Source organism: Musa acuminata, chromosome BXJ2-10 (assembly GCF_036884655.1).
Source record: "Musa acuminata AAA Group cultivar baxijiao chromosome BXJ2-10, Cavendish_Baxijiao_AAA, whole genome shotgun sequence".
Lineage (NCBI taxonomy): Eukaryota > Viridiplantae > Streptophyta > Magnoliopsida > Zingiberales > Musaceae > Musa > Musa acuminata.
Window position 1 is genome coordinate 5,981,576 of NC_088347.1, and position 20,746 is coordinate 6,002,321.

Consider the following 20,746-nt stretch of genomic DNA (forward strand, 5'->3'; position numbering starts at 1 on the left):
ACGATCCAAGTTTAGTATACCAAGCTCTTGGAGCTTGATAGAGTCTATAAATAACTTTTTGTAATTTGCAAATATGCCTCAAATACTAGTGATGAATAAAGCCAAGGGGGTTGCTGCATAAAGACATCTTCAGTTAGAGTCCCCTATAAAAAGGCATTGTTAACGGCCAAACTTAGAATAAGCCAAATTATTGTGGGTTTAACTACAAGACTAAAAATCTCTGTGAAATCAACTCCAAGTCATTGATGAAACCCTTTGGCCACTAAACATGCTTTATATCGAGCAATGGACCTGTCGAGGTTCCGCTTAATTCGGAAGACCCATTTACACCCGATTATGTTTTGTGTATGATAAAAAGGTATAAGAGTCCATGTGGAGAAGATGTCCACCAAGCTCTTGATTGGTCATAGCCGCAGCAGCTCGACCCAAGGGGTGGCGGGCATCGAAGGTGAGACCCTTGGAGGAGGAAGAGGATAAGCGGCCAGTGGCACCATGAGAGACGAGCTTGCTCGTGGTGAACTCGGCGAGGCAGAGAGTCTGTGCCTTCTTCTTCGTAGGAGGAAAAGGATAAGCGACTCCTATTTATACAGATTAGGAGTAGGATTTTTCTCAATAGAATAGAAATCTCCCTCTCCTATTTATACAGATTAGGAGGAGGTAGGATTTTCCTCAACAGAATAGAGGATTTCTCTCAATAGAGTAGGGATGTTAGGGATCGAGTGGGAGGACGGAGGAGGGGGAGCGACAGATCCGCCTATTGGTTGCGGCGGCGAATGGACTACCGCAGATGAGGAGAAAAGAGTTTCTCAACGTCGACTCAACGTCGACTCGATGGGGTCGACGTCGACTCGATGGGGTGCTACAGCAACAGCGATGGCTCCTCATAATTGCTGTTCTAATACCATGATAGAACGAAGAGTGAAATTATAAAAGCAAAAAAAAGTACATACCAATTAGTATCATATGGTGTCTATTTATATATGGTGAAAGAGATATTTCCTTTAACTGAGCAATGAGATTTCTTTGTGCAATCGAGGAAATCCCATTTGTTTGAGAAAATCTCTCCGTTATCAATTACTAATTATTATTGACATAACAGTTTATTACTAAAGTTTCATCACTTTTTTATCACTAAGATTTTTACACATCTACCTCACCAAAATGGTCTTTATTATCATCTTAATGATAAGGTTCGAACAAGTTGACCATAAACACAATTGATCATTGGACTAATAATTTAGTGTCCAAGGTATCTTCTTCGTCACTAATGACGGATCAGTTCCTTGACTGAAATTTTTGATTGACCAAATGTGACTTTGTCATCATATCATCACTAATGATTTAGTGACTGAAATAATTTAGTGTCCAAGGTATCTTCTTCGTCACTAATGACGGATCAATTCCTTGACTGAAATTTTTTATTGACAAAATGTGACTTTGTCAGCTTATCTAATATCATCGTCAATCACGAGGTACGAATTATGCAAGGTCTGTCCTACCACCTCTCCCTCCTTAAATCAAGCCGGAATTGTGCCGCAGTACCGCCACGCAATACTTTGGAGACCACCCAACTCTCCTCCTCCTCCTACTACCACAAAGAGAGAAGGAAGTTGGTTCGGTAGAGCGGCAATGGCAGGATCATTTGAGGTACGTGTAGGAGACAAAGTACTGCCGCCGGTCCTGGAACATAAGACCATCTTGCATAGCGGGGCACTTTACCAGGTTCGTCTCTTTCTCTTTCTTTGTCTCTTATCGCTATCTGATCTTTATGTGTACTGTTCATACATATATATACTCGGAAAAAGAAGAATAAATACTCTCTCTCTCTCTCTCTCTCTCTGATCTCTACGTGTATGTTTTACTCTGCATGCTTTGTAGTATATTTTGGAGACCAGTGTGTACCCTCGTGAGCCCGAGGCCTTGAAGGAGCTGCGGCAACTCACAGCCACACACCCCAGGCAAGCTCCGGCTTTCTTTCTGGTTTTATCGAACATAATAAGACGAAATTATGTTGCTTTTTTTCTTTCTTTCTTTCTCTTTTGAGGAACGTGAATTTTGCCCTCTAATCTTAATTTATGGAAGAATAGAAAGTGCAACTTTTGATGCTATTTTTTTTTCCCTCTTTACAGTTAAGATTAAAATATGTTTGTTTCTTAAAACGGGTAAAAAAATTATCCCTTAAGGCATCATTGCTAAAAGAAGATATATATGGCGTAATTAGCTAATCAGTTAGTGACGTTATTTTTCTCCATAAATATATAAGAAACTTTGGATTTCATTAAATGGTTAAGAAAAAAGAAGATATCTTTAATTCATCCGGTTTTCTACTTTCGGTCCAATATATATTTTCTGAACTCTCTCGCCTAATGCAATCTTGAGGCTTCTACTTATGGTCTGTCTCACACTAAAATATGGACCGGTTCAGCTTATGTTGTTTGCATCACCCATTAACCTCATCACTTTGCTTATTTGGATTACTCGACTATGATAACGTGTTGGGAATTTGAAAATGTTAAGCTTGAGTGAAGAACATATATTGTGAATAAAAGCTTAATGCATTAGGCGAATATAAAAGCTTGAGCGAATCACAGGAACGGATTGGCGGCAGGTGCAGATGAAATGCAATTCTTGAGGATGCTATTGAAGCTGATGAATGCCAAGAAGACACTAGAAATCGGCGTATTCACCGGCTACTCCCTCCTCTCCACCGCCCTCAGCCTCCCCCATGACGGTGAGGTAGGGTCCTTTCTACGTCACCAATAGCTCTCTTGCTGTTCGATGTAATCGGTGTTTATTAAGATACAGCTCTTCTCGTGTGTAGATCATAGCCATCGACACTAATCGAAAGAACTTTGAGTTCGGACTCCCTATTTTTGAGAAGGCTGGGGTAGCACACAAAATTGAATTCCGTGAGGGCCTTGCTCTACCCATCCTCGATGAAATGATGGAGGCGGTAAGAGAAAGAGAGTGCATTACAAACTCACTAGTTGGGTTTAGATTTCGATTTCAACAACTTGTCGAACACATATTATGGTAAAAGAAGTGATAAGAGAACGAGTCCTAGGAAATAATGTTTGATAAGTAGTGTTCGGTTGGATTGAAATGAGATATACACAGTCTCATCTGTATTTTACTTGTAGGAGAAGTACAAAGGATCGTTCGACTTTGTGTTTGTGGACGCGGACAAGAGCAACTATCTCAACTACCATGATAGGGTGATGGAGATGGTGAGAGTCGGGGGCATGATCGGGTACGACAACACGTTGTGGAGTGGCTCGGTGGTGGCGTCGTCAGAGCACACCTTACCTTGGTACATCATGGAGAACCGAGATGCCGTTGTGGAGTTCAATGCATACCTTGCTGCCGACCCACGGGTGGAGATCTGCCACCTCACTATCTCCGACGGCTTCACTCTCTGTCGTCGTCTTACCTGATGTCCACCATGCCTCTCATGGTTAAAGCAGACACGAATAACTTGTGCTTGTGCATGGAGAAGGAATAAGTTTGCTGAACTTGATTGCAGATTCACTTACACTCATTAAAGCTCATAAACTCTCACAATCTTTTGCTCCCTGATTTAATTCTCTAGCCATTTCATCTCTAACGACCTCATTTCGGAGCACTTCTCTCTGCCATAGAAAGTGGACAACTACGAAAAGAGGTAACACCACAAAGCCATAAACGATCAAATTCGGCTAACTTCTAACCACAAATATTTTTTAATAAGTGAGAGGTTAAAATCTCATCCGATAAATTTGAAAGATGTCCGTAAATTAGTTGATAAATATCTTGACTATTGATAGTAAATAACTGAGATCAAATCATCTCTGATGACAGAAAATTAATATTCTTCTTAACTCCTTAGTGAAAACAAGAAAGAAGGAAAAAAAAATCCCTATAATATTTGACAGATTATACAAAAACCACTTAAACCTCTCTCTCTCTCTCTCTCTCTCTCTCTCTCTCTCTCTCTCTCTCTCTCTCTCTCTCTCTATATATATATATATATATATATATATATATATATATATATATATATATCTGTGTGTGTGTGTGTATGTGTATATATAAATGTATATATATATGTATATATATATTTGTATATATATATATATGTATATATATTTATATATGTGTGTGTATATATACGTATATATGTATATGTATATATATGTATATATACATATATATACATGTGTATATGTATATACATATATATATATATGTATATACATATACATATATATATACATATATATACATATACATGTATATACATATACATATGTATATATATACATATATATATGCATATATATATACATGTATATGTATATATATATGTATATATACATGTATATTTATATATACATATATATATATATATATATATATATATATATGTATATGTATATATATATATATATATATATATATATATGTATATGTATATATATATGTATATGTATATATATATGTATATGTATATATATATGTATATATACATGTATATTTATATATACATGTATATTTATATATACATAGATATATATATATATATATATATATATATATATATATATATATATGTATAGTTGTATATATATTTGTATACATATATATATATATACATAATAAAAAGTTAAGTTACTCTTCAAATTAATAATAAAAAGAAAAAAAATGTACACATTCTTTTGATCAAAGTGAGATTGGGAAATAAATGTCTGTGGGCAGGATGTAGACCCAAACACAATCGATTGCTAAGAGACGCTACATCAACAATATAATTGTCGATGATAAGCATTTGACAATGATCGATTGATTAAATCTAAGAAACCTTACATTATCTATAAGCGGGTGATAAGATGGACTAGAAAGAAAAATAGATCGATAATATTAACAAATTGTTCATGCATCAAAATAAAATCTGATTAACATATTTTCATAAGCGAAACATGTTAGGATTGTGAATCTGCACCAAATTTAAAAATGACAACTTGAATAGTATCATTCGATGAAAATCGATATCAGAAAGTGTTTAACTTGAAAGTGTAGGAAATTCTAGGGTGACATCATATGTGCAGTGAAAGAACAGAAAATAAAAATCCCCAAATTTTCCAATGATGTATTCGTCATTGTGTGAAGATTGGTGTATAAAATCTTAAAAACCAAAAGTTACGTATATGAAATAATTTATGTTTTACTTAGGGAGATCGTATATCCCTAAATCCCGATAGATCCGTAGAAGAGGATGAAGGAAGTCAAGCTCCATCTTCTCTTGCGATGATCCACACAGTAGTACTACGATTACGCTCCTCAAATCTTCAGGCCTGCTACTTGAGGAGGAGGAGAATGGGAGAGGAGAATAGGAGATAGTAACCAAAAATCTCTAGCTTATGAAACTTTGGTTCCCTCTAATTTATAGAGTTCCCTTGTCAATTTATCGCTAATGAATATTGCCCTATTGGATACTAGGTCTCCATCCAACTACCCAAGCCTCTTAGATTAGTGGATCTCTATCCAATAATATGTCATTGGCTCTTATTGGATCTCATCCATAAGATCCAATAATTTAGTGGCTTATTGGATATCAAATAATATAGGGGCTTCGACGGATATCTCATATTCAAACCTCTACTCGTCATAATGTCTATCATATGTGTGTGACCCTCTAGGCTCAAATCGAGCCAACCATCAGTCACACTTATCAGAACTTCTTCTAGTTCAATGAATTATTATCTCTATAATACTTCACTCGACACAGCGACTAGGCCACTACGATGATTCTACATGCTGCCCACACGCAGAAATAAGGTTTCAAAATACAAGGCAAAGATAATAGGCCACTACGACGTAGTCCCTAGATGATATAGGGGAATCCAATCCATTAGACATGTTTGAGCTCAATTATTGTATATCGATAGTCCCGCATCCATATAATATCCTAGAGACCGTATACCGGGTATGGTACTATCAAGCCTATACAGTTTATACTCGAGTCTCACTCTAATCGAATTCTCCCATATAACTCTTTCTCTCTTAATCTGAATGACCCTAGCTAGGGATTTGTTTAAGCAAGAACATATGAGATATTTCTCTCATGATACCGAGAGTGAATGATCCTCTATCGACACTCAATAGTCCTCGTAAGGTTGACTACTACTCCCCATGACCAGTTGTGTTAGATTTGGAACCTCCAAACCTATAAGTATGGTATCAAAGAATGGAGTACTCATACAGGACATCCTTGGTATCTCAAGTCTAAAGACCAGATACACCATTGAAATGACAAAATCATTGTTTGACAATAAGACATCATCAATCATCTAAAATTATGTGAGCGGATCAATCAATGAACTCATTCTCCAATGAGCACCTACACTGTATCCCTAGTGTCCCCACATGAGCAACTATGGGACTAGTTGGATCCATCATATATATGGGTATACTAGTACACCAGTCTAGTTGGGATTATTTAAGAATTGTGTTTAAAGGCGAATCAGTCTCATTATCGTAATCTCATTATGATCTGATTCCCATTACATAGATCCATCGACATCACAATATATTCATACAACAGACACTATAAAGTGATAAAATATCAAATAATAAGTAAAATGAATGCATGTCATGTAATACTTGTCATCACTCATGTGATTGGCTTGTAAGATACCTATGACCAGCAATCTCCCACTTGACCTAAAGTCAATCACTTATGTGTCTGATCCCCATCAGACCCCTATGATGCTCAAAGATAATCTAAGATGACTTTGTCGGTGGATCTGCAATATTATCTTTGGATGGAACTCTTTCCATTGCTACATCTCCTTGGGCCACGATCTCTCTAATAAGTTAGAACCTCCTCAGAATACTTCTGATGAGACCTAGGTTCCCTCATTTAGGCAATCACCTCGTTATTATCATAATATAAGGGATTTGGCTTCTCACTCCATGGCACGACTCCTAGATCATTGATGAACTTCTTCATCTAGACTCCCTCCTTTGTTGTCTCTACTATAGCAATGTACTCCGCCTCTATGGTTGAGTCAGTAATAGTATCTTGCTTGGAACTCTTCTAGCATACTAATCCTATATTCAGGGTGTACACATACCCTAAATTCTACTTGCTATCATCAACATCAGACTAGAAACTCGAGCCAGTGTAGCTTTCAACCTTGGGGCTACTACTAGTCATAGGTGCCCTGTAAGTCAATCACGTGAGTGATGACACTTGTGACTTGACATGTAGTCTTTTTACTTTTTATTATTATTTAGTATTTTATCACTTTATATTGCTTATTGCATGAATATATTGTTATGTTCATGGATCTGTGCAATGGGAATCAGATCATGATGAGATCATGATAATGAGACTGATTCACCTTTAAACATATATCCTAAATACTCCCGGTCATAGGTTACTCGAAAGGGACATCGATATAATCGAACAGACTAGTGTGCTGTATACTCATCTATATAATGGATGCAACTAGTCTCATAGTTGCTCATGTGGGGATACTAGGGATATAGTGCAGGTGCTTATTGGAGAATGAGTTCACTAATTTATCTGCTCATGGAATGTTGGATGGTTGATGATGCTTTATTATTACACAACGATTTCGTCATTCCAATAGTATATTTGGTCCTTAGACTTGAGACACCAAGGATGTCCTATGTGAGTACTCCACTCTTTGTTATTAGACATATAAGTCTAGAGGTTCTAGATCCAACACAATCGGTCATCGGGAGTGGTAGCTAACCTTACGAGAGCTATTGGGTGTCGATAAAGGATCATCTATTCTCAATGTCATGAGAGAAATATACCATGTGTTCTTACTCAGACAAATCCCTTGCTAGGGTCATTCGGATTGAGAGAGAAAGAGTTTTTGGGAGAATTCGATTAGAGCGAGACTCGAGTAGATGGATGAGAGACTATAGATATATAGTAATTGAGGACAGATAGGTCCAAATGATTGGATTTTCTATTAGAACCCTTGTAGATTCTAAATTTGGGGTTGATCTCTTTAGGGGATCGGCTTCCTTGGAACTCTATAGGGGTTCCTCCCTCCAAGTTGCTGCTCAAAGGCTGTAGAAAAGATTCATCTATTGCTTAAGAAAAGAGAAGGAATACATGGCTATTTATAGGGCTTCTAAACCCTAACTCATAATAGGACTCATACTTAAGACTCTTACTTCTAACCAACTCCTAATAGGACTTCTACTCAAGACTCCTATTCCCTTACAACTCCTAATTCTTCTCTAAGAAAAAACTCCTACATGAATGTCCCTCTCAATTAGGACTCTCCTAGCTAGAGTCCTAACAGAATGTCCCTCTTAATTAGGACTCTCCTAGCTAGAGTCCTAACAGAGTCCTAACAAAATGTCCCTCTCAATTAGGACTCTCCTAGTTAGAGTCCTAACAGACCCGCCCTCTTCAAATCAGTCTTATCCTTAAGACTGAGATTCCATGAACTCAGGGAACCGGGTCTTCAGCTCCTCATATGGTTCCCATGTGGCGTCTTCAAGTGGTAGATTATTCCAATGCACTAGTACTTCAGTAGAGGGATGTCGGCGACGTATCACGATCTTGCGATCGAGGATGGCTTGTGGTTGGGCTTGAATAACTCCATTCTCAGTTGTGTTGGGGAGTTGGATCTGGGGTGACTCATGTTCTCCTAACTTGGGCTTTAGGCATGATACGTGGAAGATAGGGTGAATTTTGGCATCCTCAGGTAATTTAAGTTTGTACGCCATGACTCCAATACGCTCTATGATCTGATAGGGCCCATAAAAACGTGGGGATAGCTTCATGGAGGCTCGAGTGTTGATAGAGAATTGCTTGTATGGTTGTAGGCGAAGATAAACCCAATCTCCCACTGAAAATTCTCTTTCACTTCGTCGTGTGTCGGCTTGCTACTTCATTCTGGCTTGAGCGGTAGAGAGATTATCTTCTAACAGTTGTAAGAGTTTGTCCCTATCAATCAATTCTTGGTCAACTTGATCTACCTTGGCTGAGCCAATTACATACTTTGGAATCACAGGGGCTGGTCGACCATACAATGCCTCATAAGGGGCACATTTTGTAGATGAATGATATGTAGTATTATACCACCATTCGGCCCAGGGAAGCCATTTCGCCCACTCTTTTGGTCGGTCGTTAGCGAAACACCGGAGGTACGTCTCTAAGCATATATTTACCACCTTTGTTTGGCCGTCAGTTTGTGGATGATACGCTGTGCTCATCTTGAGTTTGGTGCCTTGTAACTGAAATAACTCGGTCCAAAATTTACTAGTGAAGATCTTGTCATGATCACTTACGATGGACCTTGGCATCCCATGTAGTTTAACAATATTTTCTATAAAAATCTGTGCAATACTAGCAGCAGTGTAGGGATTTCTCACAGTACAAAAATGAGCATATTTCGTAAGTCGATCAACCACCACGAGAATCGTGCTTTTATCTTTGGAAGATGGCAGCCCTTCAATGAAGTCCATGGAGATGTCAATCCATACTGAGTCTAGTATGGGTAGTGGTTATAGCTTCCCTGGATTTGCCACAGTTTCACCCTTGTGCTGTTGACATACATCACATTGTGCCACATATTCAGCAATAATTTTTTTCATCCCTCTCCAATAAAAATTTTGCTCCACTCTTTTGTAGGTTCTTAGGAATCCAGAGTGCCCTACTGAAGGTATGGAGTGCATTTCATATAAGATAATTGCGATGCAAGGGGAGTCAGGTATAAGCACAATGCGACCTTTGTAGCGTAGATCCCTCGAATCCCAAGTGTAGTGGGCTATTACACTTGGATCCTCCTCCAATTTTTTTATGATGTTACTGATCTCTGGATCCTTCTTCCATTCTTCCCTAATGTCCTCGAGGAGACCGGTGGTAGGAAGGGAGATGGCTGAAACCTTAGCTTGTTCAGGTAGCCGTGAGAGTGCATCTGCAACAACGTTTTCTTTCTCCTTTTTGTAAATAATTTCATAATCAAATCCAAGAAGTTTGGTTACCCATTTTTGCTACTCAGGGGATGATATCTTTTGCTCCAAAAAGTACTTGAGGCTTTTTTGGTTAGTTTTAATTTGAAATCGTCGGCCAATCAGGTAAGGTCTCGACCTCGTTACTGCGTGTACAATGGCAAGCATCTCCTTATCATATACTGACATGTTTTGATGGGAGGGAGATAATGCCTTGCTAGTGTATGCGAGTGGTCGACCATTTTGCATGAGAACAGCTCCAATTCCGACTCCAGATGCGTCGGCCTCAATGATGAAGGGTCTATTGAAATCTGGTAGCGCAAGTACCGGCGTCATTGTCATGGCTGCTTTAAGTTTGTCGAAGGCAGTAGAGGCTTTGTCCGACCATTGGAAAGCATCTTTTTTCAGTAAAGAAGTGAGTGGTGCATTGATCTTCCCATAGTCCATAACAAATTTTCGGTAGTAGCCCATTAGTCCAAGGAACCCTCGCAGTAATTTCATGTTTGTAGGTTTCGGCCAGCCTTGCATTGCCTCAATTTTTGTTGGGTCTACCGCCACTCCTTCTTCTGATATTATATGCCCAAGGTACTCTACTTTTTGCTAGAGAAAGCTGCACTTTGGTTGCTTAACAAAAAGAGTATTCTCCCGAAGGATCGTCAAAACAATCTGTAAATGTTGAAAGTGAGTCTCAAGAGAAGGGCTGTAAACGAGAATATCATCGAAAAATACCAGCACAAATTTACGAAAAAAGCTCTGAAATATATCATTCATGAGACTTTGAAAGGTTGAAGGAGCATTAGTGAGTCCAAAAGGCATTACCAAGAATTCATAATGGCCATCATGTGTGCGAAATGCAATTTTTGGAATGTCATCGTCACATACCCGAATTTGGTGGTAACCGGATCAGAGGTCCAAGTTCGTGAAGACTTGAGCTCCTTTCAATTCATCAGGAAGTTCATCCACCACTAGTATTGAGTATTTGTCCTTGACGGTGATGTCATTTAAAGCTCGGTAGTCGATGCACATCCGCCAAGTTCCGTCCTTCTTGTGTACAAGTAGCACCGATGAGAAATAGGGGCTGCAACTTGGCCGAATCACCCCTGTTTCAAGCATCTCCTTTACAATCTTTTCAATTTCATATTTCTAGAGGTGAGGATATTGGTACGGTCGAGTGTTCGCTGGTGGCTTGCCCGGAAGGATTGGAATTCGATGGTCATGTTGCCGAGAAGGAGGAAGACCGCGCGGTTCAGCAAATATGTCGGCAAATTCAGTAAGTAATTGGGCAAGATTTTGATCTTCAATTTCTATTTTCTTCTCTTCTAGTTGTGGCTGGAGATGCATCAAAGAGCCACCATTTACCTTGTGCAAAACTTTCTCCATTCGTTGGGTCGAAACAGTGGTAACGTTGCTTCCGCGCTTCCCGCGTAGGATGATATGTTTGCCCTTACAGTAGAATTTCATAATTAATTTAGAAAAGTTCCAAGAGACATCACCTAGTGTAGTCAGCCATTCTATACCAAGCACTGCCTCATAGTCATCGATTGGTAGGAGGAAGAAATCGGTGATAATTTCTTGGTCTTGCAGTAATAGTTTCACCTGCGGGCATCTTTGGTCGCACTTTAGGATTCTGCCGTCGGCAACCTTTACATCGAACTTGCTGCAACCTTCAATATGCAGTGCCATCCGAGCAGTAACCTTACTATTCAGGAAGTTATTAGTGCTACCCGTGTCGATGAGAACAGTGATCGGCTGTTGTTTGAGAAGGCCTCCAACTTTCATCGTTTGCGGATTTTAGTAGTCGGCTAGTGCGTGTACCGTAATGTCTGTCGGCTGTGGCTCTTCTTCCATATCTTCTTCTTCATGTTCAAGGCTCTCTTCTAAATGTTCAATGACCTCTTCTTCTACTGGTTCAATCATAAGAAGTCTACCTTTTTTACAGCGATGCTCGCGGCTCTACGGCTCGTCGCAATGCCAACATAACCCCTTCGCAGATCGCTCCCGAAGTTCTTCTCTTGTTAACCTTTTCGGTGCAGGGACTCTGTTGATAGTAGGGGAGGCTAAGGGCTTTAGTATTGTAGGTCGTGGAGTGATCCTAGTCCTCCGAGCTTCATGGTTCAATCGCTCCTCTTGAAGTCGTGTGAAAGAGATGGCTGCCATAAGCGTGTTAGGTTGTCGTGCCTTAACTTCTCCCCAAATCTCCGGCTTTAAGCCCTCAATAAAGGTCTCTAATAACTGTTTTTCAGACCAATCATGAGTTTGATTAGATAACCTTTCAAACCTGGTCTGGTACTCCTGAATGGTGGAGGTTTGTCGGATCTTTGCTAGTTGTCCATCAATGTTCTCATAATAAGTTGGTCCGAAGCGGATCAGTAGTCCTTCTTTGAATTGTCGCCATGAAAGGACTCCATAAGTGTGTTCAAACCAGTCAAACCATTGTATGGCATCCCCTTCAAGATGTATAGCTACAATTTCCACCATGGATGCATCCGCAGTTTTATGGTACCGAAAATATCGCTCCGCACGCGAGATCCAACCAATTGGGTCTCCTTCTTCCCATCTAGGGAAGTCCACTCTCATGCGCGAATAGTTGGGGTCGGTCATAGAGCCTCCCCTCTCTTGGAAGCCATCTCTTTGGGCATGATGTGATTGGTTAGAGCTCTCTCCTTGATGTGATTTCTTCGGGCTTGGTGGTCGGCCCAAACTGAATTCGGTAAGGAGAGTTCTAATCTTATCCTCCATTCATGCCTCAAAGGCTTCAAATTTAGCATTGATTGCTTCCTCAGATGCCATAGTATATGACTCCAAATCTGTGATGTTAAGATCTCTCTTTTGTTGACGGGTTAAAGGCATGTGTAGGTTTAATAGAAATCAGTGAAAGTTTGCTGCAGAATTGTGTTGTCTTGTAAGAGCAGAATTATCGTCGAAGAAACAGCGGTTTCTCAACGAAATCTCCACAAAAAATTTGAGAGATTTGAGGAAGGAATTGACAGCAATATCTCAGTTTATATGATAGCAAGGATGTCCAATTTAATCAAGAAAATTTCAGCAGTAATAGCAAGAAAATTGGTGTAAGTTGTGATAGCAGAATTCTCGTCGAAAAATTTCAGCAACTTACGATGAAAATTTGCAACGATATAGGAACGAATTTATTTATTTTTTTGGATTTTCGAATAGGGATAACTAAATTGCAGCAGCAGTAAGGTAGGAAACCAAAACCTGTTGCAATTCACGGGGAGATCAAAGGATGATCTGCGGTGGTGGAGATGATGGCAGAATTCGGTGATGATCTTTTAAGCAATTGTGGGAATTGCTTTGGATGGTTGTGGAGGGTTGATGGATGGCTGTGGAAGTGCAGCGAGATGCCAAGAATGCTGCTCTGATACCAGGTGTTAGAACCCTTGCAGATTCTAAACTTGGAGTTGATCTCTTTAGGGGATCGGCCTCCTTGGAACTCTATAGGGGTTCCTCCCTCCAAGTTGCTACTCAAAGGCTGCAGAAAAGATTCATCTATTACTTAAGAAAAGAGAAGGAATACATGGTGTTAGGATCGAGAGCACTAAGAGGGGGGGGGGGGTGAATTAGTGCAGCGGAAATCTTTCAGCGATTAAAAACGAAAGCTGCGTTCGTTCGAAAAAAACTATTTTGATGCAAAAGCCGATTCTAAGATTACTTATGATTAAGTGCAGTTTACATGTAAACACAGTTAGCATCTAAACGTAGTTTGCGTCTAAATGCAGATTGCGTCTAAACTCAGATTGCGTCTAAGCGCAATTTGCGTCCAAGCGCAGATTGCGCAGTTTGCGTCTAAGCGCAGATTGCGTCTAAACACAGTTTGCGTCTAAGCGCAGTTTAAGCAGAAGTATAAAGACAATGTGCTACTATTGTACAGCTCAAAAATTAATCTGCAGAAAGCAGATTTACGTCTAAACGCAGATTTACGTCTAAACGCAGATTTACGTCTAAACGCAGATTTACGTCTGAACTTTGAAACTCGTTTGTATACTCGCAGAAGGCAGTATGCAGTTGAAATCAAGACGTAAACGTAAACTGAAATCTGATGATTGTGCGAGGAAAGTCGATTTACGTCTAAATGCAGTTTTACGTCTAAATGTTGAAACTCGTTCGTAAAATTGCAGAAGACAGTTTGCAGTTATAAATAGAATCAAAATGTAAATGTAAACTGCAAGGAATCTCGTTCGTAAAAGCGTAGAAGACAGTTCGCAGTTATAAACAGATTCAAGACGTAAATGTAAGCTGTAATGTAAAGATCGTACGAAAACACCTATTGACGTCTGAATCCAGATTCGGAAAGATCAGCACTTAGAACTTGTTCGTAAAGGTGCAGAGAGCAGTAGTTATGTAGGAGGTTTGCAGTAATGATAAGGTACACGAAATAAAAGCAAACCAGAGATTTAGAGTGGTTCGGTCAGTCTTGACCTACTCCACTTTTGGCTTCCTCCTCCGACGAGGTCACCGACGTCAACTAGCCGCCTTCCTTCAATGGGTGAAGGCCAACTGCCCTTTTATAGTTTCTCTCCTTTTGACGGGCTCAGGAGACAACCCTTACAGATCCTTTCTCTCCTCTCTTTACAACTCAAGACTTGAAGAACAGAAAAGAGGAGAACTTTTGGACTTTACACAAATTTGAGCTCTTAGAATCACTGAAAAGATCAAGAATTCGGTGTGGATCTGTGTCCCTTCAGTGCTGAATGGGTGGGGTATTTATAGGCCCCAACCCAATTCAAATTTGGAGCTCAAAACGATCAAATCCCAGAATTTCGGGATCAGGCGGTTGCACCTCTTGATTGGAGAGGTTGCACCGCCTGGCAGAGCTCGAAGACCGAGCTCAGGCGGTGCTACCTCTCTGTCAGGGAGGTTGCACCGCCCAGTCTTGCTCGAAGACTGAGCCCAGGCGGTGCCACCTCTCTGTCAGGGAGGTTGCACCGCCCAGTCTTGCTCGAAGACTGAGCCCTGGCGGTGCCACCTCTCTGTCAGGGAGGTTGCAGTGCCCAGTCTTGCTTGAAGACTGAGCCCAGGCGGTGCCACCTCCTGGCTGGGGAGGTTGCACCGCCCAGTCTCGCTGGGAGGCTTAGCCTAGGCGGTGCCACCTCTTGGCCTGGGCGCGGTTGCACCTCCTGGTGCAATCAGGGTTCGAATGGTTAGCTCCATTCGGCCCAATTTCATTTCTTTTCAGGGGCCCAATTGCCCCAAGATTAAGCTAATGGGATCACCTCCCATTTTCCAACTTAATCAACATGCTAGCTACGATTAAATCTAAGACAATTTCTGCAGCTTTGCTCCGATGCGTCAATCGCTTCTTCCGGCGAGTTTCCGGCGAACTTCCGTCGATCATCCGATGTACCCTCGGTGATTCTTCTGCGGACTTCCGGCAAACTCCTGGACTTTGCAACGATCCACTTGGCGAGTTCCGACGAGCTTCACTCGGCAAGCTTCTGGACTTCTCGGATCTGTTCTCGCAGAACCTCCAACGACCGTCCGAACTTCCGTTGAACTCTCGAACTCCCAACGTGATCATGAACTTGACTCTGGCGCAACTCCTGCTGCTTGTCTAACTTTCATTGTAGTTTATCCTGCACACTTATCTCAACACATAGATTAGACAACAAATGACAATTGACTTCATCATCAAAATCCGAGATTCAACAATCTCCCCCTTTTTTATGATGACAATCAATTGATATTGGAGTTATCCTTAACTCCCCCTGTCTATATGTCATAGTTGAGATAAGTCAACCTTGAATTCAAGACCTAAGAATTCAAGTGACGTATTGATAAGTTAGATCAGTTAAACTTATCAAGACTCCCATCATGATACTCATCATGATGTATCTCTTCAAAGATGATGTCAAGGCTTGACATACATCATCAAGTTTGTATGATTGTGTTTGTAACTATTCATCATGTAGTTTGAACATTATCATATAAAGCTGTGAAGCGCTATTACATGATGCACATATTTGAAATATTCTAGCAAGTTTTGCATTTTCTTCAAATGATAAGATATCAACTCAGGGCATAATGCAAACTATAGCACACGTTCATATATCTCTTGGTGATGCAAGGATGGCATAATCATAACATTGTTTATAGCATCACTCAAGTATTTTGTAAGTTTGACATGATCATGGTAGTTTTTATCAATTCATATTTTTCTCCCCCTTTGTCATCAACAAAAAGCATAGTAATTATGATACCAGGAAAATAATAATAGCAAGCTTATAGAGGAATTTTACATAGATTGCTTTAATACTTCTTCCCCTTTTTGTTATAAGCCATTGTCGTTGTAAAGATTTAGCAGGATGGAATACATACACATGAATCACTTCATCAAATCTATTTCAGAAACTTATTTTTCATGAAAGTGTACGAGAAAATTTGTTTTATAGCATTCGAATAAATAAGATGCATTTGGACAAGATTTTGTTGCAGATTTTCACATGGCAATCAAGTGATTTGATCATTCAATATAGTCCGAAAAATAATTTTAACAAATTCATCTATTCGGACACATCAACATTCCTAATTCTCTTTTAATGAAATCAAGGCACAAGGTTTTCAAAACTTTTAGTTTCAAAGCACAACATTCTTAATTTGGACATATCACATACCAAACAGTAATGATACCATAAAAATCTGAGATAACTTTTACCACAAGGCGCAAGATATATGTTTACCACGATAGATGTTTACAGCCAACACATCAGAAGTAACATAAGAAGTTTACAACAACAACAGGTGTTCAACAAGTTCATTGATGAGGTGAAAAATTAAAATGCCTAAACAAGGAGTCAAATTGACTATGAATTTGCTGCAGCTCAGATAGGATTTGATCTTGTCGTTGTTCAATCCGTTCTTGTCTCTATTCGAATCGATCCATTCAAATCCCAATTTCTTCGATGGATGTATGAGTTTGCTCAACTGGATGTGTTTCCTCAAAGGGAAGGGTCGGAGGAGATTGGGTACCCCTAAATACTGGTGTTTCCGGTTCTGGTTCGAGTTGAGGGTGATCAGTCCTTCTAGGGATTCTAACCCAGTTATCGTTTCTATAGTAACATCTTAGTCGGTGAAGTAGATTTTTGTTTATTATGCTGAATCGATCTACTTTCATTACTTCTTCTTCTAGTGGTATTAGAATGTCGTAAGCTTTAATTATTCTTGTGATTATACCACTATATGGGAGCGTCATATCCTTTTTAGATAATTCTAACATGTTTTGTTGGATAAGATAACCAAGACAGATGTCATGTCCCTTCATGATTAAGTACATAGTTCCTAATTCTAATTGACTTATTTCATCATGATGGTATTGTTTAGGAAGAATTATACTAGTCATGATATGATGAAGTATCTTAGTGTTCAAAGGCAATAGATGTTCACAACTTTTAGGAACCAATGTTATGTTAGGATTGGCAAAGATTGTTTCTAAGGCTTCAACATAGGATGTTCCAATACTTTCATCATCCTATGATCCTCTAAAGTATAGTCCTATGCTTTTTATGGGAATGCCTATCATATCACAGATGAACCTATCAGTGATTGAGATGTGTTGTCCTAAAAGATAGGTGGACATCCTTTCTTCATCATCTATTTGTATGTTATTGTAAAATAATCTAACTAGCCTAGGATAGATGGGTTCGTTAATATGCAAGATTAGAAGTAGATCTAGGTTTGCAAACCATTGGATAGTCTCTAAGTCTCTTAACTCATTTAGATCTACGTATTTTCCCTTATTGATAGATCTAAGTTCGAAAGAGGAAAATTTTTCAGCATGGGTTTTTGAATCGAAAAGAGTGAAATCAAACTCTTCTACTAATCTCCTCTTTCCCTTGTCCCTTGAGGATCTTCTAGATCCCATAACTACTGCTGTTTAGAGGGATGATGATGAGCAAGAGTAAATGAAGAACAAAACAGAATTTAAGGGCTTCTTAGAGAGTACCTTTGTGAACTCTTCAAGAGAAGGAAGGATTCTTGATGTTTTGCTCCGAAATGGGAGGTATTTGGAAGGCTTAGAGGAGTGAAATGAGAATGGAGGAGACTTGGGAGAGTAGAAGAAGAAATGGGAGTGAGTTGGGGTCGGTTCCATCGTCGGCCCTAGCGTGGGTTAAAAAAGGCAGAGTTGCGGGCGGTTGCACCTCTGGCTGGAGCGGTGCAACCTCTGGCAACCCGTGGTAGCTGGAGGTGCCACCGCCAGCTGGAGAGGTGCCACCGCCTGCAGCCAGTGAGCACCTAATGTGATTTTGCCTTGAGGAGAGTTTTTTTTTTTTTTTTTTTCAGAGCAATTAATGTTTATTAAGATAGATCTTTTAACGTGTATATGTCATACGTATGTTGATAGTTTGTTTGGTATCCCTTTTAAGATCATGACATATTTAGTTTCTTCAAGAGTTAATTAGTAGATGATAGTGTTGACGGGTTCAAAGATCAAGGGGATATATCATATGTTTCTAATAAGGTTGTATCCAAATCGTATTTGTGATTTCATAACTTCTACTTGTTACTTAAGCGTTGCGAGTTCCTTTTTGACTCTTGGTTTATGACTATCGAGAGTCAAGGAGCAGAATATTATTTCTTGCTCCGACCTAAAATTTTAATGTTTTTATAGGAAGGGATGATTTTTAGGAACCCATTTGCTTTTGGGTGCCTCACAAATAGATCTGCATTGTTTATCATGTTGCATGGAGTTTATCATGGTTCCTTTAGGAACCCAAATCAATTTGTTTGGACTTATTTTCTTGAATGGACAACAATGTGTCTTGTGTCCAAATTTACAACAGAAGTTACATTTGTCTTGATGTCGAATATGTAGGATGGAGCCTTTTATGAAGGTGGTTGGATTTTGGTGAGGACTTCTCACGAATCCAATTCCACTTCTTTTGGGAACGTGACCCTTATTTGTAAGGATCATGTTCAATAACTTGCTACCAACCTCGAATTTCTTCAAGGTGTCCTTAAGTAGCAAGTTTTCTTTTTGGAGAGTTTCTAGATCATGGCATTTTATGCATAGGCTTAAAATATCATGATGTTCAGCATTTAACTTATCAAAATTACAAATAAGACTATCATGCTCCTTTTTTAGCAATTTGTATTTACTACTGATAGTCTTACACTCATCAAACAATTCATGGAAAGCATTTAATAATTCATCGAATGATAAATCTGCATCTATTGAATTTGTTACCTCATCTTCGATGGCCATTAAGGCGTAATGAGCAACTTGCTCGGTGTTGGACTCCTCTTCTTCGGATGCGCTTGAGTCATCCCATGTTGCTTGAAGCGCCTTTTTCTTTGACGTTCTCCTTTTGACTTGGGGACAATCACTCTTGTAGTGTCCCGGCTTTTTGCATTCATAGCAGATTACTTAGTCCTTCTTGGGTTCAAGTTTATTTTTTGCATCATTCTTAAACTTGTTTCTTTTAAAGAACTTTTTAAACTTTCTTGTTAGAAGTGTCAAGTCATCATCACAGTCCTCATCACTTGAGTTTTCTCTCAAGTGGCATTCAGAATTTTTGAGTGTCATATCCTTCCTGTTCTTTGGAAGGATGTCTTCTTGCTCTTCATGAGCTTTACAAGTCATTTCGTAGGTCATTAATGACCCTATTAGTTCTTCAAGAGGGAAATTTCGCAAATCTTTTGCCTCTTGAATAGCAGTGACTTTAGGATCCCAACTCTTAGGAAGGGATCTTAGTATCTTATTAACAAGCTCAAAATCCGAAAAGCTCTTTCCGAGTCCTTTTAGACCGTTGACGACATCCGTGAAACGGGTAAACATGTCGCCAATGGTTTCACTCGGTTTCATCCGAAAAAGTTCGAAAGAATGTAACAGCAAATTGATTTTTGACTCTTTTACTCTACTTGTGCCCTCATGGGTCACTTCGAGTGTGTGCCAAATATCAAATGCAGTTTCACAAGTTGAAACACGGTTAAACTCGTTTTTATCAAGTGCACAAAATAAGGCATTCATAGCCTTTGCATTAAGAGCGAAAGCCTTCTTCTCCAAATCATTCCAATCGATCATTGGAAGAGAAGACTTCGAAAATCCGTTTTCGACAAGATTCCACAGTTCAAAATCCATACAAATAAGAAAGATCCTCATTCGGGTCTTCCAGTAGGTGTAGTCCGTCCCACTGAACATGGGTGGACGCGTAATAGAATGCCCCTCTTGGTTTCCGGCGTATGCCATTTCTCTTTGGGTTTTAGTCTGTTAGAGAGTTAACCTTGCTCTGATACCAATTGTTAGGATCGAGAGCACTAAGAGGGGGGGGGTGAATTAGTGCAGCGGAAATCTTTCAGCGATTAAAAATGAAAGCTGCGTTCGTTCGATAAAAACTATTTTGATGCAAAAGTTGATTCTAAGATTACTTATGATTAAGTGCAGTTTACGTGTAAACACAGTTAGCGTCTAAACGCAGTTTGCGTCTAAATGCAGATTGCGTCTAAACTCAGATTGCGTCTAAGCGCAGTTTGCGTCTAAGCGCAGATTGCGCAGTTTGCGTCTAAGCGCAGATTGCGTCTAAACACAGTTTGCGTCTAAGCGCAGTTTAAGCAGAAGTATAAAGACAATGTGCTGCTATTGTACAGCTCAAAAAGTAATCTGTAGAAAGCAGATTTATGTCTAAACGCAGATTTACGTCTAAACGCAGATTTACGTCTAAACGCAGATTTACGTCTGAACTTTGAAACTCGTTTGTATACTCGCAGAAGGCAGTATGCAGTTGAAATCAAGATGTAAACGTAAACTGAAATC

The 20,746-nt window shown here is 39.5% G+C and overlaps 1 protein-coding gene across 1 annotated transcript; it reads left to right on the plus strand.

Annotated features, from left to right (window-relative positions):
• Positions 1-1,504: 1,504 nt before the first annotated feature.
• On the plus strand, positions 1,505-3,522 carry LOC135625944 (caffeoyl-CoA O-methyltransferase-like). Its single transcript, XM_065131099.1, has 5 exons — positions 1,505-1,722; positions 1,879-1,958; positions 2,592-2,736; positions 2,822-2,953; positions 3,141-3,522. The coding sequence occupies exons 1-5, from the start codon at positions 1,630-1,632 to the stop codon at positions 3,432-3,434; spliced, it is 744 nt and encodes a 247-aa protein (XP_064987171.1). The 5' UTR covers positions 1,505-1,629; the 3' UTR covers positions 3,435-3,522.
• Positions 3,523-20,746: the final 17,224 nt, after the last annotated feature.